General features: G+C 42.2%; 1 protein-coding gene across 1 annotated transcript; it reads right to left on the reverse strand.

Annotated features, from left to right (window-relative positions):
• Positions 1–381: 381 nt before the first annotated feature.
• Positions 382–25,854, reverse strand: LOC307009507 (b(0,+)-type amino acid transporter 1; the record flags this gene model as incomplete). The annotated part of the gene is made up of 3 exons (XM_079633299.1): positions 382–648; positions 821–954; positions 25,141–25,854. The coding sequence occupies 3 exons, from the start codon at positions 25,852–25,854 to the stop codon at positions 459–461; spliced, it is 1,038 nt and encodes a 345-aa protein (XP_079489425.1). The 3' UTR covers positions 382–458.
• Between the last annotated feature and the right edge of the window lie 529 nt (positions 25,855–26,383).

Raw genomic sequence — 26,383 nt, forward strand, 5'->3', positions numbered from 1 at the left:
TTCTGTAATATAGTTTTTTCTGCACTAACATAATATAATATTAAACATATTTATATTGTATCTATAATAGGCCTACGTTGTGTGTGTGTTTCCAAAATATTTTCAAAATAAAGAAAAACAAGACAAAGCTGTGCAGTTTGTTTCTGTGTAAGTTTATGAACAAAATTCCAGGGGCACCAGGTGAAATCTTGCCTAGGGCAGCAAATTGGCCAGGGCCGGCCCTGCCTCCAGGACCCAGAAAACACCTGACCCCAGAGGGTTAATTTCCTATTATCACTGTAAAAGCAGATTCGAAACAATCTATATTGTTAAAATTGTATATAAATGAAGGTCGACTTGAATAAAAGGCAATTTATCAATAATCAAAGCTTATTTGTCCCACTTTTCCTGAAACCACCCTAATTTTTGTGGTTATTGAAATATAATATAAAGTGTGATTTACAAATTCTGCATTACACTCAAACTACTGATTTGACTCCCATACTGTTTTCAGTTATTTCCAAGGCAATTTTTCTTACCAGGTGTCCCTCTCTTGCTGCTACGTAACACACTCGTCCACCACTGAAAAAAGATCCATTCAGAGAACCAAAGGCTGAGAGTGCTGCAGCAACGGACATCACCCAGCCCCACCCTCCTAATACTTTATTCCTTTCACAAGAAACAAATAAGTGCATACACATCATAAAACAAAAATACTTTCCCAACAAGAATATCAAGATCATATAAAACAATATAGCATTTTATAGGATTAAGTATATCACACTAAATCACTCAATTATAATATCTAAACAGATATATTGTATAGCACACAGAACCTTACCCCCATGTGACAGCTACTGCGCTGGATGATATCATCTCCGTGGTTGTCATAACAACCAGATAACTGACATTGACTAGTAGGTATAGAATCGTTACCATGGGAACAGCAATCATCAGTGCCCTTGGCAGGTTCACCTGAAAGACAAAATCACTTCATAAATTAGATTATTATAGTGATAAATCATACAATTTTGCAGTTTTATGTGACATATCTGCATTTATCACCTTAATCGTGTAATGAAATTATCTTACTTGACTTTATTACTTCATTTCATCTGGTATGTCAATACTGTCAAAATCATGACATTGCAGAAGACATTAACTTAATCTCACCTCTGGTCTTTTCACCTCCTCAATAACATTGTTTATGTTGCACCACCCAGAATATGACCACAGGCACTGATATAGTGCCATTCCAACGGTACAAATGCCAAGCTTTGTGTCTGCAAAGGCACTTTCTAGATTGCAGAGGCTTCCATAGTTTCCCTGTACAAGTGATGCCATTCCTCCAATTACTATTATCATTAGACCTACAAATTTGGCCACCATAAATACCACCTGAGTAGCCATAGTAAAACGTACATTTAGCATGTTGATAGTTGCAACCACCAAGACACATGCTGCAGCAATACACTTTACCACCAGTATGGGTGGTGTACAGCCTGGGTAAAATGGTGCCACAGCATACTTAGCGAAGCTCAGAGAACCAGCTATAATCCCAAATGGCTTCATCAGAAACATGGTTGTAAAGGCCAGAAAAAAAGCAGGACAAGGTCCATATATTCGCAGGATATAGATATAGTCACCTCCTGATTCTCTGATAATGGTGCCCATCTCAGCATATGACAAAGCAGAACACATACAAACTATACCACACACTGCCCAGACGATCAAGCTTGCCCCTGAACTCCCAACGTACACCAATACAAACTGTGGAGACATAAAAATTCCTGAACCTATCATGACGCCTGCAACCAAAGATACAGCACTGGTGAGCCCCAACTCCCGTCTTAGAGTCAGCTTTTCGTTTTCTACAGATTTCATTGTGCTGAAACCTAAAAGAAAACTGTCGTGCCTCAGACCTCTGATTCTGAAGGTGATGAAATGAAGAAATAGAAATGCTTCAACAAGATCAAAGTTCTTGTTTAATATTAACTACACTGGCAGCAAAAGGTCATGGCTTCACAATACATTTGATTTACAAATAGACTGTTATCTTCTTGCAGATATCTAAATATATATAGCTATGCTACCTGAAAAATAACATTGTGTAACCTCTGCAATCTGTTGTGTCCACAGTTTATAGAATTGTACGTGATAATTCAGCAGGTTGTACGCTTAGACAACTCTAGACTAGACAACAAGACTACACATTTAACATTTGTAGGACAGGTCAACTGCCGTGAAATAAATCATCAAGCAACAGATCTGTCTAATCATTTCTGCAAGATTGCATCACAATGAAATACGTAGGTGTTTCAGGAGTGATCTGCATAAGGATAGATTTATTTAATCAGTATTTTATTTATTTATTATTTTATAAATTATTATTTTCACAATTTACAATAATGTCTTCTTCTGATATATGAATAATGTGTTCAAGAATGGCATTTGTCTATTTCAAATATTTAAACAATATATCTTGGCACTGATTAAAACAAGTGAATAATATTCGGCACATAGATTAGGTAGCAAATCTATGGTTTATTCTATAAATGGGGCACGTTTCATATTAACAGACAAGTCCAAAAGCATTATATTTTCTCAATAAAATTACTATTGTTTTCAGTTTACATGTTTAATCATTTTTACATATTTCATCAGTGTAACATATCTAATTGTCAATTGTGATATCACAAGGGTGTTTTCCTGATGAGCTTGACTAGAATGTGATAGATTTTTTTATTACAATGACAGCTAAGTTATTTACATGTGAAGATCACTATAGCTGCGTCCGAAATCGCATACTTCCCTACTATATAGTAGACGAAAAAGAGTATGTGACAAAAGCAGTATGTCCAAATTCACAGTACTGATAAAAGAGTAGGCAAAAAGTACCTGGATGACCTTCTAGTTCCAGCGAGATTCTGGTGTGCATAATACTATAGAACAAACTTTTTTAGCAGCCCTGAAGTAATTACTCAAATTCAAAATAAGTACCTACTCAAGAGAGTATGCGATTTCGGACGCAGCCAAAGTTTCATATTGGCGTCATCCATGGCGGTAACAAGCTTCCATAGTATCAAGTGTGTTTGATTATTAGGGAGACATCTAAAATGTGCAGTGGAACCACTGGATTAATCTTGATCTCTCACACACACACACACACACACACACACACACACACACACACACACACACACACACACACACACACACACACAATACTAATATCGAATACTAATAAGCAGTCCAAGAATAATTTATGATCAAGAACAGGCAAGAGTCAGCTTGCTCAGTGCTAAATTAAAGGTGCATTCACAGCATTTTGAAATTACAATAATTTCAAGGTTTCAACTTGTAAAAAGCATTTACGTCCTTGTAGAGCTCGTAATGACAGCTTACAGCAATTACACCAAAGATGGGACTTTTCTAAGAGCTCCTACCACGTGACGTCTGTACCACCTGACCGCTGCAGATTCATTTAGGCATTGATTGTTTGTGTTGACATTGAAATGCATAATTCCTATTCCGAGAAACAGCTCTGAATAGAACATTACTTGCTGTCATAGAGCCTACGGTATTTGCGACAGGACGTGAATGCAGCCTAGGCTGATGAGTTAACAAGCCACAGATGTGTAAGAGAGTTAGTATTCAGGTGGGAGAGATATCTGTTGGTGCTCACTGGAATCAGCCTGATGGACAGACTTTATAATGATATTGCTGAAGAAAAGTGTAAGACATTTTTTTTATTATCATCAAAGGACATGAAATGTAGGCCTACCCTAAATTGTAGCTTGACTCATAGTCATAGAATTATTTAGAATATCGTCACCTTCCTAAAATAATTGCCATTTTAGTAATTTGCCTCAAGAAACCTCATGATGCTGCCCACCTCTGGTAAAATCGTCCACATCCTCAGTTGAACATCTATCTCTCTGTCATTCACTTTTAAAAACATTGTAATTGGAGAAACTTTTGGAATTTGAGTTTCTATTACACTATACATAGTGAAGACTGCCTGTCACTGGCAGTGGTTTCCGCTGTGTCACTGATGGGATGAGCTGATCTATGTTTCTCTGTGCTGGACTGATGTTGCTTGTATCTTCCCTTTCCCCGCTTAGGCTTTGACTTAGTGGAGGGCAACCCAACTCTGCACATTTTTCTAATATCCCCTTTTAAACAGCATGGGTGTTGTTTTCTGCAAGAGCAGTGCCACAAGTGAACACTTGCATGTCTGTTTTTTTTAAGTCACCCATAAGCAAAGGAACATTAACTACTTAAACAATATATAAGGTTACTCTAGAAATCAAATGTACAATTTAGGGCCAATTTGGTGCCCTGAAACAGCTCACTGGCAAGAGGCAACTGAATTGAATGAGAGCTGTGCATGAGCGAGACTGGGCTCCACAGGAGGAAATCGTCCGTTCATTGCCCTAAAACATCTTGCTGGCAGGTAACAACTGAACATATTGACTGGGCGTACAAGTTGCGCGGGGAGTGCCCAACACTGTCTAGAGTGGCAGACTAACCTAACAACCTACAATGTCCCAATACCCTCAGAAGGGGCAGATGGCCCTCTGGCAGCATCGCTCAGTGGAAATAGGTGAAAACGCCTGCTGGAGACGGCTATGTTGGCAAAACAATCTCCTTAGAGCATTAGGACACACAACTATCTGAATGAAATGGGTTAATTCTCATCTTTCAGAAGATCAACATGGTATGCTTGCTAAACAACCACGGTGCGCAATAACGTGTCAGTCTGATCTTACGGTGGGTATTCAATCACTATGTATGGAAACATTACAATATTTCACATATAAACTCTTCCTATGAAAGAAAGTCAAACAGGTAGTGGAGCTTAAAACTGAAACTCCAGGTTGTGCACATACTACGTTGAGAAATTTCATTCACAGATCGCTCCTGATCTGTTCTGCTTGTCACACACACTGTGAGCATCATCCTTCATAAGATACAGTGAGGAATGGCAGCACATATTACATTTATTTTATTAATAGGTCTCTATTTGGATAGAAGAATTCGCAGAATAAGCTTTCAGATCCAAGTTTGGAGAAAGAGCAGGAGAAAGGGTAATCTCCAGCTCTAACTCAAGCTGTAATTCCCATGATCCTGCCGCGCTGCCTCAGTAAACACGGAACCCAAACCATCGGGCGCAGATGTCCGACTCAAGAAGAGAACCAAATGGGAGCAGAGCCTCAAAGTGAACAAAGTCAGTCCCCTCGAGGTCTGACTGAGGGTACTCAACTCCCACACGTAGAATTTATGTCCGTTATCCCCAAGAATAGAACGGAGCATGGCGAAATACCTCCTATACTTCTTATTTCATTTTTAGTCCAAACTCCTAATCTAAGACATAGAAACCGACAGTTTGATAGAGTGGTAGAGACATGCATATTCTGAAGACAAGAAACTGTTGACGCTATCGCTGCAGGTGTTACTTATAGAGTTGATGACACAAATGTTGCGTCACCTGACGACTGGTGACTCAAGTAAGGTAGGGATGATTAATATTCCGGAGACAGATCTCTCCGGTGGTATGGGAGCCTCCTCTGTAACAGTAAGATATCAGTACATTTATTTCTACCACTGAATTGTTTAGCGGGACATGCTTATTTTGTTCCATAAACAAAAACTTCTCGATTAACATCATGTTATTTAAAAAAAAAAGAGCTTAAATATCATAGAGACGATTCCTCCCAATCTCAGTAATATGTAAATAGTACCACCGGAGTGATACTATCTCACTTATAGCATGGGAGTGGCAGTGCGCCATCAAGAACCAGGGACTTCAAACAATCTTATCACCTTAACCTTTGGGTGTTCCCATCTGAAATAATATCAAAGATGTGGGAATGGAAAGCTGTCACTTTCATTGTTATCCTCAATTTACATTTAAGACAAAGCCTAATTTACATGTCGAGCGGGAAGACAAATGTAAAATGTTAGAGCAGAAATGATTTGGGGTTCATTCTGACGTTGATGAACCCTATGTGCTTCATGTACTTTTTCACTGCTATGCTTCAATAAACTTTATCATTAAGATCTTCAACTTCCTCATCAGTTTTTCTTACACATGTAAATTAAACGTGGGACAATTACCTTCATCATCACAGTATATAATGTCTATCTGGAGCAAGGGATTCATCAATATGATGTGTTACCAAAAAATATATATTTTCATCTCAAAAGTAAATATGAATATTCTGTAAGTATTTGAATACATTTTGAAATAGCATTTTGTAAATTGTAGAGTGATGTGTATGTCCCCTTTAAGTGCGGCCGCTCCTCCCATGACGTGAAACAGAGAGCACGGAGGTAGAGCCGGCAGTTCAATAAACTAGGTGTACGAAGCAAGACGGCTTCTCTGTGTTTCTGTCTATCAAAAACTACATGGTGTGAGAAGTGGGATAAAAATGGCCCAGGGGCTTCGCCGTATCGACCCGTTGGTCTTTGATGACAACATTGCCGATAACTGGAGAAAGTTTGAAAAGGAATGGCGCATCTATTGCGGTGCAGGCCTGTCGGATAAATCGAAGAAGGTACAAGCCTACACATTGTTAAACCTTGCCGGTCCCGAAGCGGTTGACAAGTCTGAAACATTTGTGTATGATGATCATGAGGATCCAGCGGTACTTCTAACTAAATTCTCTGAATTGTGCTTACCAGCAAAAAACGTCATCATGGATAGACACGCGTTTAATACCGCTGTTCAAAAAACAAGCGAATCTGTGCAAGCATACGTCTCCACTTTGAAAATTCTCGCAAAGAAATGTGAATTCGGATCACTGCAAGATGAACTCATTAGAGACCGCATAGTTTGCGGTATAGAAAATGACACGGTTCGTAAACAGTTACTCTGTGAAAAAAACCTCACCCTGGACTTGGCTGTTAACATATGTTTGCTGCATGAACAGTCTGAGAGAGCTGAGAAAAGACACAGAGGTATGTGCTCTGCAAAAAACACGTTGCTCAAACTGTAATGGCCAACATCCTTCAGAAAAAAACAAATGCTATGCATACAACAAACGCTGCAACAACTGTGGTAAAAACTAAACCACTTTGCGAGATGCTGCAGGGCAGCACCAAAACAGCAAATGGATGCCAAAGCGTTCTATCAGCCTAGGACCCAGCAAAGGGATAGAATACATGAGCTGGATGCACAACCTGATGACAATATGCAGGACACTTTTTTCTGTGACCCTGTTGAGCTCACCAGTCAGAAGGGTGAGATTTTCACAACTCTGAAATTGAAAAATGGAAATGGCCAACTGAAAGTAAAGGTTGATACAGGCGCCAAGTGTAATGTAATATCAAAACGAATGCTGAAAGGTTTGAATCACACCTTCCCTACCAACATAGCAGAGAAAGTCAATTTGGTGGCTTATGGAGGAGAGACAATCGACACTGAGGGAACAACAGTGTTGCAGTGTGTCCGTGGGGAATTTAAATTTCATGTAGTGGATCGTGATGTAAAACCCCTTCTCGGTCTACAGGATAGCATCGCTATGGGACTCATCCAACTGGGACCTGATGTACACATGCTGCATCATGAGGCGCCGGAGGTACGTGAATACAGAGATCTTTTTGATTGTGCTGTCATTGGCAGTTTGCCAGTTGTATATCATATGAGACTGGATAACACAGTGACCCCTGTAGTCTGTGCTCCCCGGAAAATACCAATAGCCATGAAAGAAAAAGTAAAAGCTGAACTGAATCACATGACTGAGCTGGGTGTGATAACACCTGTAACTGAGGCAATGGAGTGGGTATCCGCCATGGTTGCAGCCAAAAAAAAAGATGGGTCTGTGAGGATTTGCATAGACCCAGTTCATCTTAACAAAGCCCTCCTCAGACCACGGCACCCCCTAAAAACAATTGAACAGATCATTGCAGATATGCCTGGTGCTAAAGTGTTTACCATCCTGGATGCTAAATGTGGGTTTTGGTCCCCCTTGATGAAGCTTCATCCAAATTAACCACATTTATGTCCCCGTTTGGCCGTTTCAGGTTCTTGAGGATGCCATATGGAATCTCCACAGGCAGTGAGGTCTTTCAGAGATCAACGGAGCAATTGTTTGCTGGAGAGCCTTGTGAAATTGTAGTTGACGACATCCTCATCTGGGGCCGGACGCATGAGGAACACGATGATCGTTTGCGACAGGTACTGAACAAAATTCGTGCCATTAACATGAAACTTAACCCGGATAAATGCAGATTCAGAGTAAATTCGGTCCAGTATGTGGGTCACCTGCTGACTGCTGATGGTGTCAAACCCGACCCTGAAAAAACTAAAGCAGCATGTGACATGCCAAAACCTCAGGAAAAACAAGCTCTGCAGCAGTTGTTGGGCATGACAAATTACTTATCCAAATTCATTCCCCAGTACAGCGACATCACTGGTCCGTTAAGACAGTTGCTTCATCATGATTCGGAGTGGTGCTGGCATGAGACTCATGACAAGGCTTTTGCAAGACTGAAACAGGCTTTGACAAACCCCCCAGTGTTACAATATTTTGACACGTCCGTACCAGTAGTTCTCTCTGCGGATGCCTCTCAACATGGCCTGGGTGCAGTATGTTTACAGCGAGGGCGGCCTGTGGCATTTGCGTCAAGGGCCCTCACGCCCACAGAGTCCCGTTACGCTCAAATTGAAAAAGAAATGCTGGCACTTGTGTTTGCGACAAAAAAATTCCATGATTTTATCTATGGCCGCCCTGTCACTGTAGAAACTGATCATCAGCCCTTAATAACCATATTAAAGAAGCCACTCCACACGGCCTCACCCCGACTACAGGGTATGATGATGAAACTGCATCGTTATCACTTGGATGTCATCTTCAAACGTGGTAAGGAGCTGTTTGTGGCTGATGCTTTGTCCCGGGCCCACCTCTCCACATCTGACCCACAACTCACTGATGACCTGCTGGAGGTCATGACTGTCCAGGTACTATCTTCCCGTCGGGTAGATGAACTCAGGGCTGCTGTGCAAAAAGATGTCACATGCCAACAGCTTTCTGACATGATTAGAAACGGCTGGCCAGCCACCTCAAAAGAACTTCCATATTCCTTGCGTCCCTTCTTTTCAATGAGAGATGAGCTGGCCATTCAGGATGACTTGCTGCTGCGAGGGGAGAGGTTGATTATCCCACCTGCGCTGCAGAAATTTTATGTAGGCAAGCTACATCAGGGCCATCCTGGTATTACAGCAACAAAACGCAGAGCTAAGGAAATTATGTATTGGCCATCAATGTACATTGATATTGACGCTGAACTCTCTCGTTGCGCACCCTGCAATGCACTCAAACCTCATCAGACAAAAGAACCACTGCAGCTTCATGACATCCCGGATCTTCCTTGGTCTTTCACGGCTGCTGACCTGTTTGAATGGCATGGAAAAACACATCTAGTCCTTGTGGATTCATTCTCACACCGTGTCCTAACTACACGCGACGCGATAAAATTCCAGCGACAGCAAGTGTGTCTGTCCACACTAGACGCGACGCGACTGTGAGACGGCACACGTCAATCAAAAAATCACAGCCATTCAGAACAGCGTGTGGGCGGAGTCTCTCTGTGAAAGCGCACTGCTGGCCCGCACTCGCATTGGAAATGGGTAAGGACATAATCAAATCAAGAAATAACATTATTAAAAATCTAAACATTAACAAAATATACTTATTGACTAATTTTGTTATGAAGTACAGTTGTATGTTTGCATAGAATTCAGTTTGAACGCTATATTATATGCTTTCAAAATCTGAGGTAAATTATCCATTATCGCTTGTGGCACAGTGACCTATTTTTAACTAAAAATAAATAATGTGTACTCATAACCAGTGTAATTTCTTCATATGACAATCAGTTTATTCAATGAGATCTCTGTGTGGGCGGATCTGTCAGCCGCGACGTCGCAGAAATAGGAACGGTTTCTAAATTAGAAACTTCGCGTGGCGCCGTCGCGTCTAATAGGACAAAAACTCTGATTAACATGGAAAAGATACCTTTTATCGCGTGTCGCGGCGTCGCGTCGCGTGTAGTTAGGACACGGTGTCAGGCTGGTTTGAGCTGGATTACCTTCCTGACATGAGAAGCATCACGGTTATCGCAAAGCTGAAAAGACATTTTGCAGTCCATGGTGTCCCTCACACTTTAATGACTGACAATGCTACTCAGTTTGTGTGCAAGGATTTTGAAGATTTTGCACGCACATGGGACTTTAAGCATATCCGCAGCAGCCCTCACTATCCCCAATCCAATGGACTGGCTGAGCTACCGTGATCATACTGACATCCGTGCTGCACTTCTCCATGTTCGTAATCTTCCACGAGATGGCTTACCCTCCCCTGCACAACGCCTTCTATCCAGTCAAACAAGGACCTTCCTCCCAGTGACCAAGGCCATGCTTCAGCCTGTTGTTCACACAAACGTAAAGGACATCATCACAAAACAAAGACTGAGGGGGAAAGACTATTATGACAGAAATGCTCATCAGCTCCCTGCACTGAAGCCAGGGCAAACTGTCAGGATGCAGACAGCACGTGGTTTTGACAGGCTAGCAATTGTGACTTCTCCTGCCCAGCAACCAAATAGCTACGTTGTGACATCACAAGGTGGCAAGTACATCAGGAACAGACGGCATCTCCTCCACGTCTCAGAATCCCCTCCAACTGACTTTGAGGATGATCTTCCAGTGGTGACTAATGCTGAGACTCTCGCAACACCATCCAATGCTGATGGGCCCATGCAGCACCTCAATCCTCTAACATGGATTGTTACATTGACACGGAGGGCAAGCATTCAGTGGTGACTCGTTCTGGAAGAGTCAGCCGTCCTAACCAATGTTACAAAGACTATGTTATGACCTGATTGAAACGTGCTATGCATTCTCATATTTCTTTATGTGTGGTACGCATGTTTTGTGTGATTTTTGTGCAGTCAAATGTTCTTCTCATTGCACCTGTTCTGTCATCCAATGTTAGATGGTTGGTTGTACTTTATTTTGTCTTTTGCTATTTCTTCTGTCTTCTACTAAAAGAGGGGGGATGTAGAGTGATGTGTATGTCCCCTTTAAGTGCGGTCGCTCCTCCCATGACGTGAAACAGAGAGCACGGAGGTAGAGCGGGCAGTTCAATAAACTAGGTGTACGAAGCAAGACGGCTTCTCTGTGTTTCTGTCTATCAAAAACTACATAAATAAATAAAATCAGGCCACATTTACACATAGCCGGGTATTTACACGGGTACACCGGGTATGGCTGTTGTAATTGTATGTTTATAAAGCACATTTGTTGTGGCCAAAAAAAAAAAGCCAAGAGAAAATGTGATCAGGGGGCTGTTCCATAAAAGATGCTAAGAAAAGCGGGGATTAAACTCCAAAACCCGACTTGAATAAACCTAACAAATAAGTTAGGGCTAAAGCGGTTTCATAAAAGGTAATTCAAGTTCACGCAATCCCACTAATTTGATGAGTAGTATGAAGCTGCAGACTCGGAACCTGCTGCATCTACAGTCCCGCACCCAGAGTAATTATTTTACTTTATATAATTTATGTAGACTACTTAAATTAGTTCTTATAAAACGTAAGTATTAAAATTGATCAATATTAATTTTACTGTGATATGAAGTTGTTGCCAGCCATTTACAACTCATAGGCTACAGTTGCCTAATAATCAAATTTGCTATGCCTTCACTATGTTTTAACCAGTCTATGGTATTAACATGTGAGCTAGAATGTGTCATTTGGCCTTTTTTGAGGGTTCCTTGTTTTAATTTGTATTGACTGAAATTTGACTGTATGGGCTCTGTGGGGTGGTCTTAAATTTTGAATTTGAGTTTGACTCTCTCTTTTTTTTTGAAGATGGATATAACAATTCAAACGGGGAATTCACTTCCAGAAATACAGAAATGTAATAAATGCTGCAGTGATTTTCACTGCCCATTCTGTGCCCCGATATATTTCAAAACGACAAAGTTGTCCAAAGTTCAGAAACATGTTAAGGGACACTTCAACAGAGCAGTGCAACATGAAGGTAACATTAGCAAACATCTTTTTTTTTTGCTTTTTGAAAGATCATAAGACTGTGTGTGACAGTGCAATTGTATGCTGTTGTATTCCAGGGTACACCATACGTCGATGCGGTCGCCCCTGCCGAACCCAGCAACATTACCATTGCTTTTATTGCCAGTCCACAATTTTAAGAAAGCCAGATTAATTTCAAAGGCATTCATCTTTAATTTTAGTGAAGTTGAGGAATTTGACCGGGTGATTGCAAAAAGAATGAGAAAAGAAGCAACATTTGCCTACCAGAAAGTAATTATTTTACCTTATGCATTTACATTACATATTACATTTATTCATTTAGCAGACTCTTTTATCCAAAGCGACTTATAAATGAGGAGGTTTTTTGAAATGCAATTGAAGACAAAAATAAACTCACTAACACAATTCTTTCTTCCTTTTTTCTTTGCTTTGTCCTGTTTACAGAAAGATGACAGTGATTAAGGTGATCGTTAAAATAAAGTACAGAATTGTTTATTATTGGTGTTTTGTCTATTATTTGAGTTTTGCTTCACATTCAAAATATCAAAAAACAGGTTTTGTAATGTCAGCATGGTGTAATGTTAATTAGACCATTATATGTTGAACTGAAAGAAAAAATGGAATTTGAAACATTGTACAAAAACAAACTAAAACATTGTAGCAATATAATATCACATAATAATATTATTTTTCAGATGATAGTTCAATCTGTATTTGTATCCGTTACATCAGTAATTTCCTTTCAATTACACCCACGCTCAAAAAATAAATACTGGGTAATTAGTTAGTTTGAGAACACAATGATTTTTTTTTTTTTTTGGTACATGCATTAAGCAGGGAACGCAAATATTTATTTGGATAACTTAAAATAAAAAGAGACCGTAATCTTGCATTCCAATGTTTTCAATGGCATTTGGATAAGGGTGTTATACGATCTTCCGAACAGCAGGAGGCGCTGTCTCGAAAAACGAGGGGTCTGAGAATGCGGGACTCTGGGTGCGGGACTGTAGATGCAGCAGGCTCCGAGTCTGCAGCTTGATAATGTTGAATTTGATCCAGGTTTATCTAGTCTAGATAACTGCGTATGCACGCGTTTCTTAAGCAGCCCTGGAGGTCGATCATAGATCAAATCGATCCACCATCAAACTGCATATATTTTGTGCTGTTTGTAGTGTATACGCCTTATGCCTCGGACTCTGGGTCCGTATGAATTAGCTCAAATGATCCATAGGGAATTTTAATAACTAATCATGAATATGATTAATATTTTGCATATTACAGTTACATTAAATTGTCGAAAGTGAAAGTGGATTATATGAATATATGAATAATCAATCACAACGAATTATAATTCCTCATTCATATATCAATAATCTTACTTAACTTCGATTATGAGATAATCCTTAAGGGAAATTAATGTAATTATCAAATCGTTGTTCGTCCAGCGACCAACCGTCAGATTAAGTGATTAATTTCTCAATAAAGCTATCCTTTCTTATAAACTCCAAGAAATATTAACCTTCTGGCCTTGAACATTAATTTCCTTGTGTTTATAAAATTAAAGCTACTTAATGTAGTAAATATTGAGCGCGGTAGCTCGGATCGTGAACCTCATTGACGTTTGTATTTTTACAAGCACTTTCACAGAAACAGTTGAATATATTGTTTTAATAAATGCAAACTACAGAATATAACGGACTACACATAGTGATTATAGGTTTGTACATATCTTACATGTGGACAAACAAGACGAATAACAGATGAGAGAGAGGAAGTGAGAGAGATAAAGTTTTCTGAGGAGGGACGCGCTGTGCACGCGCTGAGATTGTAGAGAGAGGGAGAAAGAGAAAGTAAATCACGAATGATCATAGGAATAACGAAATCACAGACCTTTGAGAGAGAGCCATCAATGCATCAAACCTTAAAACATTAAAACTTGTTAGAGTTTTACTTGCAAAGATCGTTTGCGTGCACGAGCTGTGTCCAACCTGCGCGTGTTCTCGACTCGGAGCAGAGCGCGCGTTCTCGTGCTGAGGCGCGTTCTCTCGTGAAGTTTCGGAGCAGGGCGCGGGCTCGTGGCCAGAGCACGTTTTCGCGGGAGCTTTGAAGGCTGGTTGAAAGTGAAGTTGCTGAAGGAATTCAGGCTTCGTTCGTTTCACTCTTGGGTAGAAGCGAACAAAGTGGAATTTGAAAATGAAACAAAAACTGAGATAAAGCAAATAAAAAGAGACGGACTCCAGAGAGGAGTCGATCGCGGACTTCACATGATGAGCAGACTAAGAAGGCAGGAAGGGCAGAGAACAGAGAGCGCTCTGAGGAGGGGCTTGGCTCTTTAAAGAATGTATGGGTCACGCCTTCTTTTGCGCGCGTGGCCAATAATCTGCCGAGATGTGGAAGCGGGAGTTTTTCTTTGTTTGGTCAGAAGAGCGTGGCTGTGTAGATTTATGACAGAGCTCCGGGACTAGTCATTTCTATGACTGGAAAGAATTCATATCGAAATAATCATACCATTGCAGTCTATTATCGAGATTCAACTCCGTTAGATCTCAAGATTTAAAATGGTATCAAACACATTCAGGTTACGTTTTAGGAATACAACATTTGATTATTATGCATTAGTATAGAAATTTTAAAGTTTAATTAATACATGCTATAATTGTAAACTAAACCCAAATCTGTCATGACACATAAATAGCAACAGAAAAATATCAAGTCCATTTGTTAATGTCTTAAATATGATTCTGTTGAAATAAAAAGTCTCTTGGTGTGTGTGTGTGCTTATCTCTCTGGAGACGTTGGGTGTTATATTACGTGTGTGCGTAACTTGCTGTGAGGAATGTTGGGGGCTGGGTTCTATGGGGAGCCACCAAAATGTCTTGTCTTTTCAGACAAAGAAGTATGTGTTCTTAATTCATTAATTGGCAGACCAGATGTCAATAGTCAATGTTGCTACATGTTTTATGCGTTTGAGACATGGTGTTTGCAAAACTTACATTTCACAGGAATTTTCTCCATCTGAAAATCTTATAAAGTCGTGCAAATAGTTAAATTTTGCTGTAAACTTCACATTGGACGAGCGCTGCTGCGCGCATGCGCGCCAAATAGGAGCGCAATAATTCTGACTAATATACATTTTGCTTGGAAAATTAATAGGCTATGCGATATTTTATAACACCAGAAATATATTCTGATTATAATAATTTATCTTTAGGATGTTGGATCAGTTGCAGTGAACGTATATCTCATTACACTCATTTTATACTTATAATAAAACAATTGAACAGAAGTAGGCCTAATTCAGGGAATCATTTTTTTTTTTAAAGAAACCAAATATAATAAAGATACAAAATATAGTTTTGGGTTTAGGACCTAAGCTTCTTAAAAAAGATGACTTATACTTATTTAATTAGAATGCTAGGAATTACAGCTTTTAAAGCAATCTTTTTTTTTTTGGAGAAAGCAAGAAGGTTTGGTTAGATTTAGTTTATACAGTTTATTATGGAGAGGATAACATGAAATTAAGAGCAAAAGTATACATTTTGAAAAGATATGTGCAACTCTTAAAATCAAAGAATATTCCATAAAATAAAGGAATACATTAGCCTATTGTCACAAAGCAGAAGGAGACGAACAGGTAACGTAAATAGAGTTTATTGAACAGTAAACTTAATGGTAATGGTAGCAGGTGATTAACCGGAAGTAAACAGTTTCTGATGTGTGTTGATGATGAAAGTGAACCAGTCTCTTATCTGCTGCAGGTTTGGAGTTTGGTGAAGGATCCAGATGGCTGAAGGCGGACAGAGGAAGCCGGGTGGCTTGGCAGAAGAAGACGTAAGACCCAGGTTGAAGTATTATGAAGGTAAGTAGTCCGTTCGGAAACAGGTAGGTGTATAGCGATCTCAGTGATGGAGTCAGGTAATCGATAGTGCAACGACGAGATCAGACAACTGGTAGAGTGAAGGTGTTTGGTTTATGAAGGGATCTGGTGATGCGGGATGATGAAGTGCAGGTGGTGAGGACAGGTGATGGTGATTAGTACTCAGGGGATTGAGAACGAGTGGGCGGAGTGATGATGTCTGGTGTTGATGACGGTGTCTCCGTTACAGTACCCCCCCCTCCACGGCCAGCTCCTGATGGCGGAAAAGACCGACGACGGGGACGACCACGACCTCGAGGTGCTGGACGGTTGGGATGAGCAGCATGGAAGTCCTGAAGAAGAGATGGGTCTAGGATGTCATCACGAGGTACCCAACACCTTTCCTCAGGACCACAGCCCTCCCAATCCACGAGGTACTCCAGGTGGCCGCCCCGACGTCGGGAGTCGAGAATGCCTTGAACTTGATAGATATTGTCGTCTGCAGGGTCCACAGGAGGAGGAGGTACGTCATCAACACCAGATTCTGCAGAGATAGGGATCAGAGGGTTAGTGTATGGCTTTAACAGAGATACGTGGAATGAAGGTGAGATACGGTAGTGTGAGGGTAGTGACAAACGGTAGGTGACATCGTTGATCTGCCTCTGTATGGCGAACGGACCTATGTACCGGGGACTCAGCTTGCGGCAGGGCAGTCGTAGACAGATGTCCCGGGTGGAGAGCCAGACCTTCTGTCCTGGTTGGTACACCGGAGTAGTGCGTCTCCTGGTATCGGCCTGGCTCTTGTGTCTACGAACTGCCCTTTGGAGATGGATATGAGCTGAGTCCCAGACCCTCTCGCTCTCCTGGAACCAATGATGAACTGCTGGAACGTCAGATGGTTCGCTTGACCAGGGAAACAGAGGAGGTTGGTAGCCGAGTATGCACTGGAAAGGAGTCAAACCCGTGGTGGACTGTTGGAGGGAGTTCTGTGCATACTCAGCCCAGGGCAGGTAACGACTCCAGCAGTCCTGATGATCGTGGCAATATAACCGCAGGTATCTCCCGATCTCCTGTATCTTCCTCTCAGATTGTCCGTTCGATTGAGGATGATATCCAGATGTTAGGCTTACAGAAACTCCCAGCAGGTTGAAGGCCTTCCAAACACGGGAGATGAACTGAGGTCCTCGGTCAGAAACGATGTCTTCGGGGATGCCAAAGTGTCTGAACACCTGGCTGAAGAGGGTTTCGGCTGTTGCAAGCGCAGTGGGTAGACCAGGTAGAGGGATTAACTTGCAGCCTTTGGAGAAGCGGTCTACTACCACCAAAACGCAGGTGTGAGAGTCAGAAGATGGCAGATCAGTTAAGAAGTCCACTCCGAGATGGGACCAGGGCCTGGTGGGTAATGGCAGAGGAACAAGTTTACCCTCAGGGAGGCGACGAGGGACCTTAGCCATAGCCCAGACTACACATCCCTTGACGTATCGGGAGACATCCTGGGTCATATTGGGCCACCAGTAGCGTTGTTGAAGGAGCGAGAGGGTCAGCTGGCTGCCTGGGTGTCCAGAGCCCGGAGAGGTGTGTACTGAGTCCATGAGGGACGGACGTAAACGGGACGGAACGTAAGTCCGACCCTCAGGACCTCCCGGCGGAGCAGGCTCGGTGAGAGTGGCTTCGGCGATGAGGTCATCCAGTTTCCACTGAATGGGACTGACAAGCATGGCTGGAGGGAGGATAGGTTCAGGATTGGAGTTTACAGAATCCGGTTGGAACTGACGAGAGAGTGAGTCAGCTTTCACGTTCTTGTCCCCTGGTCGATAGGTTACCTTGAAGTTAAACCGGGTGAAGAATAAAGACCAGCGGGCTTGACGGGAGTTGAGTCTCTTAGCGTCTCGAAGATACTCTAAGTTACGGTGATCCGTGATGACTTCAAATGGATATTTCGCTCCCTCCAGCCAGTGTCTCCACTCTTCCAACGCCAGCAGTTCTCTGTTCCCGACGTCGTAGTTCTGCTCCGCCGGGGACAGTTTCTTGGAATAGAAGGCACATGGATGGAGTTTAAGAGGCTTCCCCTGCCGCTGGGAGAGAACCGCTCCTACCCCGGTGGTAGAGGCGTCTACCTCGACGAGGAATGGAAGATCTGGGTTCGGATGAAGGAGGGTAGGAGCGGAACTGAAGGACGCTTTAAGCTTCTCGAAGGCATTGGTGGCTTCAGCGGTCCAGGACAGAGACTTGGCCCCTTTCTTGAGCATGGATGTAATGGGAGCACTGATCTTACTGAAGTTCTGGATGAATCTACGGTAAAAGTTGGCGAATCCGAGGAAGCGTTGAAGTTCCTTGATGTTGGTAGGTAACGGCCAGCTGGATACGGCCTCCACCTTCCTCTGGTCCATAGTAATTCCCTGTTGATTGATGACATATCCCAGGAAATGGACTGTGTCCAGATGGAACTCACACTTCTCAAGTTTGAGGAAGAGCTGGTTATCACGGAGGCGTTGTAAGACTTGTTTCACATGAAGAATGTGTTCGGACAGGTTGGCAGAATATATGAGTATGTCATCAATGTATACGACAACAAACCGTTGTAGGAAGTCTCTGAGGATCTCGTTCATGAAGCCCTGGAATACTGTGGGAGCGTTGGACAGTCCGAAGGGCATGACCCGGTACTCATAGTGGCCAGCAGGGGTAATGAAGGCTGTCTTCCACTCGTCACCTTTTCGAATGCGGATCAGATTGTAAGCACTTCGGAGGTCCAGTTTCGAGAAGATGTGGGCTCCACGCAGTTGTTCCAGGGCGGCGGGGACCAGAGGAAGAGGATATCTGAACTTGACAGTAGAGTTATTGAGGGTTCGATAGTCAATACAGGGGCGCAAGCCTCCGTCCTTTTTCCCCACAAAGAAGAAACTGGAAGCGGCAGGGGAGGTAGATGGCTGGATGAATCCTTGTTGCAGAGCCTCTTTGATGTACTCCTCCATGGCCTTCTGCTAGATCTGTAGATCGTTCCTCGGGGTGCCGTAGCCCCAGGCAGCAGGTCGATCGCACAGTCCCATGGCCGATGAGGAGGAAGTTTGGTGGCCAGCTGCTTGCTGAAGACATCCTGGAACGCCCGGTAGACGCTGGGAATCTCAAGATGTTCACCAGTGGGAGGACTTTCTACTGAAGTGGAGTTAATGGGGATCTTGGAAGACTCTGCAGAAGAAGGAGTAATCTTATTGACGGAGTGTAGGCAGTGAGAGAAGCAGTTCTCCCCCCACTGGCAGATCTCACCAGAGGACCAGCAGATGGTGGGTTCATGATACTCGAGCGACGGGCGTCCCAGGATGATGTCAGTGGTCGAGCCCTCCAGTACAAGAAAGGAAAGTTTCTCTTCGTGCAGGCATCCAATACGAACAGAGATTTCCGGACTGCAGTGACGAGTCTGTCCGCGACCTAGCGGTTTTCCCAGGATAGTTTGAACTTGAAGAATCTGAGGGTTGTTCCGGCGTCGAGCATGCAATTTCTGTAAGGTGGTTAAAGAGATGAAGTTGCCTGCGGCACCGGAATCGATCAACGCTTTCGCTGAAACAGATTGTTTGGCATGAGTGAGTATTACAGGGGTGTACTTCATAGATGAAATGGGTGATGGAAGGCGAACTGAACTCACCGCCGGTCGTGGAGGGCGAACAGGACAGGAGATGAGAAGATGACCCGCCGCTCCACAATACAGACATAAATTATTAAGGATGCGGCGCTGACGTTCAGTTGAAGACAGATGAGTAGAATCCACTTCCATAGGCTTTGGTACTGGAGGACTGACTGAACTAACCACGGTTGCTGGGCGAGGAGGAGGAGGAGGCAGTAAGCAGGCCGAGCAACATTGAGCCACTCAAATGGAACGCTGAATGAGACCTTCAACTCCGATATGATCATCGTAGATCGCCAGCTGTAAGCAGATATCCGGGTTCAATCCCTGTCGATAGGCTGTGATCAAGACTGTTTCATTCCATCCGCTGCTGGCGGCCAGTGTGCGGAATTGAAGGGCATAATCAGCTACAGAAGATTTACCCTGCCGTAGACGGAGTAGTTGATCGTGGATTGACAGTTCATTAGAAGCTTGAGAGAAAACCTCCCGGAAGTGTGTGATGAAATGGGAGAATGACTGTTCCTTTCGCATCCCAAAGAGCCCGGGCCCAGAGAAGTGCACGTCCAGCGAGAAGTGAGATAACGAACACGATTTTCGCTCTATCCAAGGTGAACTGTGGCGCTTGCAACTCCATAAACAACTCACATTGAAGCAAAAACCCGCTGCACTCCCCCTCCTCGCCAGAGTAGGTCGCTGGTCGGGCCATGGGACATACAGAGGCAGATGAAGAAGCTGAAGAAGAAGAACTGATGGCTGGGGAAATGACAGGTGGAATTATGTTCGCGGCTCCAGCAGACGCTGAAGCTTCCACTCCGCCGTCACCTGTTGGATCTTGCATTTGTGGTCTGGTCTTCTGTCACAAAGCAGAAGGAGACGAACAGGTAACGTAAATAGAGTTTATTGAACAGTAAACTTAATGGTAATGGTAGCAGGTGAGTAACCGGAAGTAAACAGTTTCTGATGTGTGTTGATGATGAAAGTGAACCAGTCTCTTATCTGCTGCAGGTTTGGAGTTTGGTGAAGGATCCAGATGGCTGAAGGCGGACAGAGGAAGCCGTGTGGCTTGGCAGAAGAAGACGGAAGAAGACCCAGGTTGAAGTATTATGAAGGTAAGTAGTCCGTTCGGAAACAGGTAGGTGTATAGCGATCTCAGTGATGGAGTCAGGTAGTCGATAGTGCAACGACGAGACCAGACAACTGGCAGAGTGAAGGTGTGTGGTTTATGAAGGGATCTGGTGATGCGGGATGATGAAGTGCAGGTGGTGAGGACAGGTGATGGTCATTAGTACTCAGGGGATTGAGAACGAGTGGGCGGAGTGATGATGTCTGGTGTTGATGACGGTGTCTCCGTTACACCTATAACTAAATAACCTTCCCTCCCTTAATTCTAGTTATTTGTTATTTTATTTATTATTTAATATTTAAATAATTTTACTTTAATAACTTATTATGAATTATGTGTCATTATAAGAGTTTGATATAAATATGTGAATGTTTGATTTTTTCCATTTTTTTTCATATGTAAAAGTGTCTAACTATGTAATGGTTGTTGTTCTAATTGTTTTTATGTGTTGGTGGGTATTATCACAAAAGAAAAAAGTAGAAGGAAAAATAAGATTTATTGGGGGGAAATATTATGTCTTTAAAGGAACTGTCCATTTGTATAATTGTGAAATGTATTTGAATTGAAAGACATAATAAAGTACATAAAATATAAATGCTAAAATATTGTTTGTTGGACATAAGATGTGCCTTATTTAGAATTTAAATAAACCTACAATTTAGTGTATTTTTATGATATAAATAACTGTAAAGGGACTATTGTAATGGGGTAAATCAAGTGTAGGTTAAAGCAGCACTCAGTAAGATCGGGATTTCTTTGTTGTATCCTCGCGTTTTGCTCAGAGGTTTCTCTCTAGAGCTCCCCCCGCAGCTTCGGAATAGATATTTGACAACAACTGTTAAAAACTCGCTGGCTATTCTCAGACACTAGAGGCTTAGTAGATCAACGACATCAAAGCAGATGGGAAACTCTTTGCAACGTCGTCTTCATTCGGGTTCCAACAGCGTGAGGGAGCGCAATAATGACAGCATTATAGCAGATTTATTTTTGCAGTAAAGCAATTCTTTACCTCGCAAGACTTGGGATCACACGATACTTCCAGACGAAGAGGCCGGCGGGCCGCCGGCCCAAAGTTGCAAACGCTGTTTTTCCGCTCACGGGCACCAGGGGGGTGCGAAACCACCACCATTCAACCCAAAATAAGTAATATAACCATTCCAGTGACTCCGAAGTTGATCAGTTAAGGTAAAAAAGTTACTTAGTTCACCTTTAATATAGCAATTACTAAGCTCAAATTCATCTTACCAGTTTAAATGTATACTGTGCTTTTGTAATTATTTATTTTAAATGTTCTGTTGCATACATTTTTTAAACTAATTAAATCACAAAACATTCAGCCAGTAAGAAAAGAAAACCTGTAGGATACATATATATATATATTTGTATATAAACCCCGACATATAGATGTTTGTAGGTCTATATTATCTAATTTATCATTGTAGCCTTAAGCTGATTTTCTTTACTGTATATTTATTTTTGGACTTATAGTGGTTAATAAAGTCAAATAATGGTATGAGAGATTGTCTGTAATTGTGTTCCTATTGGTCAGTGTTAGAGGACCTGTGCAACAACTGAGGCTTAGCCTGACAGTTAGCCTGCCCTGGACCAGGCTAGTTTCCCAGCATAAGTTGCCAGGGTAACTGAGTTTGAACTATTTTAAGTTTGCTTTATGAAACAGAATCAACCGACAATAAGTCTGACTAACCAAAATAAGTTTGGCTTGTATTCTAATCTTGTTTTATGGAACAGCCCCTAGGTGATGTTGGCGGTTTAATGATGATGTGTTATGAGGGCGAGGAAGGACGAACCCAAGCGCAGACAGTAGTCAAGGCAACACGATTTATCATACAAATAACGGGGAAAACAAAAGCCCACGAGGGGGCAAAACAAGATAGGACAATGGAGACTAACTAGACAGACAACTACAAGAAAACAAATAACTAATACAGGCAATAGTGCAACAGGACAACAACTCTTGACAAGATACTCACAGACTCTGACAAAGGTTTGACAAGGATTAACAATGAACCGACACAGGACAGCAAACACAAGGGGATTAAATAGGGAGACTAATGATAACATAACAGGGGACACAGGTAAAGCAATAATGACAAAACGAGGATAACAAGGAGGGCGGGGCTAGAGGACGAGACAACACAAGCACATGGCCCAACAAAAGGCCATGTGTTTGCACATGAAACATGGGTCTGTCATGATCCTGCCTCAAGACCTAAAGACAGACAAGGACTAGATGGACGAATCTTGATGGGGGAAACCTTAGGAGACGAAGCAGGACTCAAGACAGGGGGTGTAGTAGATGGCTGGGCAGTGGAGAGAGGCAATGCAGCAGCAGGCTGCGGAGCTGGAACGGGGTCATAGAACTCTGATGTGAGGATCTGATCTGATGCGCTTCTCATATCTGATTCAGGATTCGCGTTCTCTGCAACCGACTCAGGAACAGCAATCCATGCAGCTGACTCAGGAACAGCCCTCTCTGCAGCTCTAGGCACGGGGTCTGGGGACAAGACAGGCCTGACAGGGACTTCTAGGATCTTGACGAGACGTGACAAATAATCAGACAGGGTCTTGGCAGCAATGACGACAGGCATCTCCTGACTAGTTGAAACCGACTGTAACATTGCTTTAGCAGCAGAATCGGCCGCGGCTCTCTCTTCAGCTTTCACGACTGCAGACTCAGAAACAAAGTTTCGGACAGCAGACTCAGGAGCAACCCTCTCTGCTGCATGCCAGCACTGGAACAGCATTGACTGAAGCTGACTCTGGAACAGCGTTGACTGGGAGAGCCATCGCGGACTCAGGAGGAGACAGAGATGGAGGACAGAAAGCTCCCTTCTTCCTCCTCTTTCTCCTTGGAGCAGAGACCAAAACCGGGCTTGTGACCGGTAGGGGAAACTCAGCGGGGACCATAACTGGTGCTGGGAGGACGGACTCTGACAGGGTTGACTCCGTCGCTGAGGACTCTGAAGCGGACTCCTACGAGATCCATCTCCCTCGCTTGCTGCGGAGACTTACAGGTGCGGATGACGCTTCAGGAGTCGAAGCGGGGCACCCCTGGTCCCCCAGTGTAGTTACGGCTAGGACACGACCCTCCGAGATCACTGGCAGCTTGGCAGAAGGTGGAGACCTCGAGGAAGAAGCAGGGAGAAACGATCCCAGAGTTGGGCATAATTTCTCAGGATCCACTCACCCTGGGACGGGAATGGAAAGTTGACCCTCCTGTCGGTGGGAGCCGACTACCAGCTTTGTTCACAGAACTCCGATTGTCGCTGGGATGACATAATTCTTTTGCTGTTTCTTGATGTCTGTGTGCGTAATAGTAATGCCTTAGATGAAAAGTTTTTGTGCACTAAATATTTTTAACAACTAGCATATTATTTGATAAACACAACACTGCTAGATCTCATGCTGTAGAATCAAATGGCTACTATAAAACGAAAATGAAAGTATTAACACATAACCTATATAATCAAAGCATTAGACAATGAGCGGGATTAGGGATTTAGGCCACAACATGACGATTATCAATATACAGCCAACATCACCTGATCACATTTTCTCTTGGCTTTTTTTCCCCCCCACAACAAATGTGCTTTATAAACACACAATTACAGCAGACAGAGAAAATCTAATAATAAAGATTTAAGGGTCAAGAGCCCAAATTAAGCAAACACTGACCACCATCATGGTGACTTAAAATGAAACTATTGTTTTCATTAAAATGGAAATAACATAAATAAAGTCCATCTATTAATTACATAGTAATAAGTGACGCTGGTAATGCTGTTTGTGGAGTTGTCTTCTTTTATCTTCAGTTGATTTTTTCTAAGGCTGTGCCTAGAAGCCAGTTGTAGTTCTTGTGCTTCTCTTTTCTTCAGTGATTCTGCTTGTTAACAGCAAGTGTTCATCATTAATGCTCAATCAACACTTAATTATCTCATTAACTTCAACACTGCTTCAATGGTACCTTAACTCTGTAGTGTGCACACATATGAACACTGAGCAGTGTTAATTTAACATGGGCGTTTTGCTGTGTACTATTACATAAATCTTACTCGTTTCAGTTACATATGACTGACAAATATGAATCACATTCAGTTTATTAATACAATTACACATACCTTATCTGTTTCATTTATATTTGACTGAAAAATATGAATCACATTCAGATTATTCATTTGTTAAAACTATGTAATCGAAATGGATGGAAATTGTACAGCCTATGCAATACATAAATCTTATGTTTAGACATAAATGCACTTACAGATCCATTGTAAATGATTTCATGGAATTCTAGTTTCACAGCAGGATACTGTATCATATCCCTTAATTTGTAAAATGTACTGTATATTTATTTTAAACATTTTAAATATTAACTATTTATAATAATATAGATGTATTTCCTTTTTGGCATTTTGTGTGCAAAACTATCAAAGTCAGCTTACTTGCTGTTGTCAGTGTGGCAAACATTGAGGACATAATTACCTCAGGATGATTGATCTCTTCAGTAACATGGTTTAAAGTGTTCCAGCCATCATAGGACCACAGGCACTGGTAAAATGCTATTCCCATGGGTCTGATGCTCAGCTTGGTCCCATCGAAGGAGTTTTGGAGGCTGTTGGAGGTCTCCCCTTGAATAAGTAGCACAACTCCCCCAATCACAATTATTATAAGTGCCAGCACCTTCATAGCCATGAATAACACTGTGACTCTGATGGAGGAGCGCACATTCAAGCAGTTCAAAACTGTCAATACCATAATTCCTAGGGCTGCCAAACATTTCACTGCTCCATTTGGTGGTAGGCAATCATCATAGAAAGGTGCAAGGGTATTTTGGGCAAAGGTGAGTGCCACTGCAATCATGCCAGTTGGTCTCATCACAAAGTTATTGGTGAAAGCACATATAAAGGCCATGATATTGCCTGAAGTGCGCAAGATGTAAATATACTCTCCTCCAGACTCACGAATAACAGTTCCTAATTCAGCGTAGCTCAAAGAAGCTAGCATGGCCAACAATCCACTAGCAGCCCATATTAACAGACTAGCACCTGGACTCCCAATATAAAGCAGCACATACTGAGGAGACATGAAGATTCCAGAACCAACCATGACCCCTGCAATGAGAGACACTCCACCTAGCAGCCCTACTTCAGTCTTCAGTTTCAGCTCGTTAGGTGACCTGTCCTTTTCAGTTGCCATATTGGAGAAATGCAGGCTGTGACTTAGAGTTGATTTCAAATGGGCAGTATGAGAGGGACAAAGTAACAAACTTAAAAGAGGTTATCATTACTGGTTTGCGGTCAGCATGAGACTGCATTTGGACTTTGACCAGTACTGGAGCTCATAGTAATAAGGATTAGAAGATGCTGGTCTCTGGCTATTCATTTATCTTTTCCTGACTAATATTTTAAGTTCTTGAGGTTAATGTGTGACAAAGAATACAAGTTCCCATATAGTATACCACCTTTAATGGAAAGTTTGCAGTAGTATTGGCACTATTTTCTAACATTCATACTGTGTTCAAGAATTAGAAGGAATAAATCAAGAAATAATAATAATAATAAATAGCCATAAGTGGTAAACTTGTAAGTCAAGCCAAGTCAAGTCACATTTATTTATACAGTGGGGAGAACAAGTATTTGATACTGCCGATTTTGCAGGTTTTCCCTCTTACAAAGTATGTAGAAGTCTGTAATTTTTATCATAGGTACACTTCAACTGTGAGTGA

The sequence above is a fragment of the Phoxinus phoxinus genome, assembly GCF_949152265.1.
Source record: "Phoxinus phoxinus genome assembly, chromosome: 13".
NCBI classification, from domain to species: domain Eukaryota; kingdom Metazoa; phylum Chordata; class Actinopteri; order Cypriniformes; family Leuciscidae; genus Phoxinus; species Phoxinus phoxinus.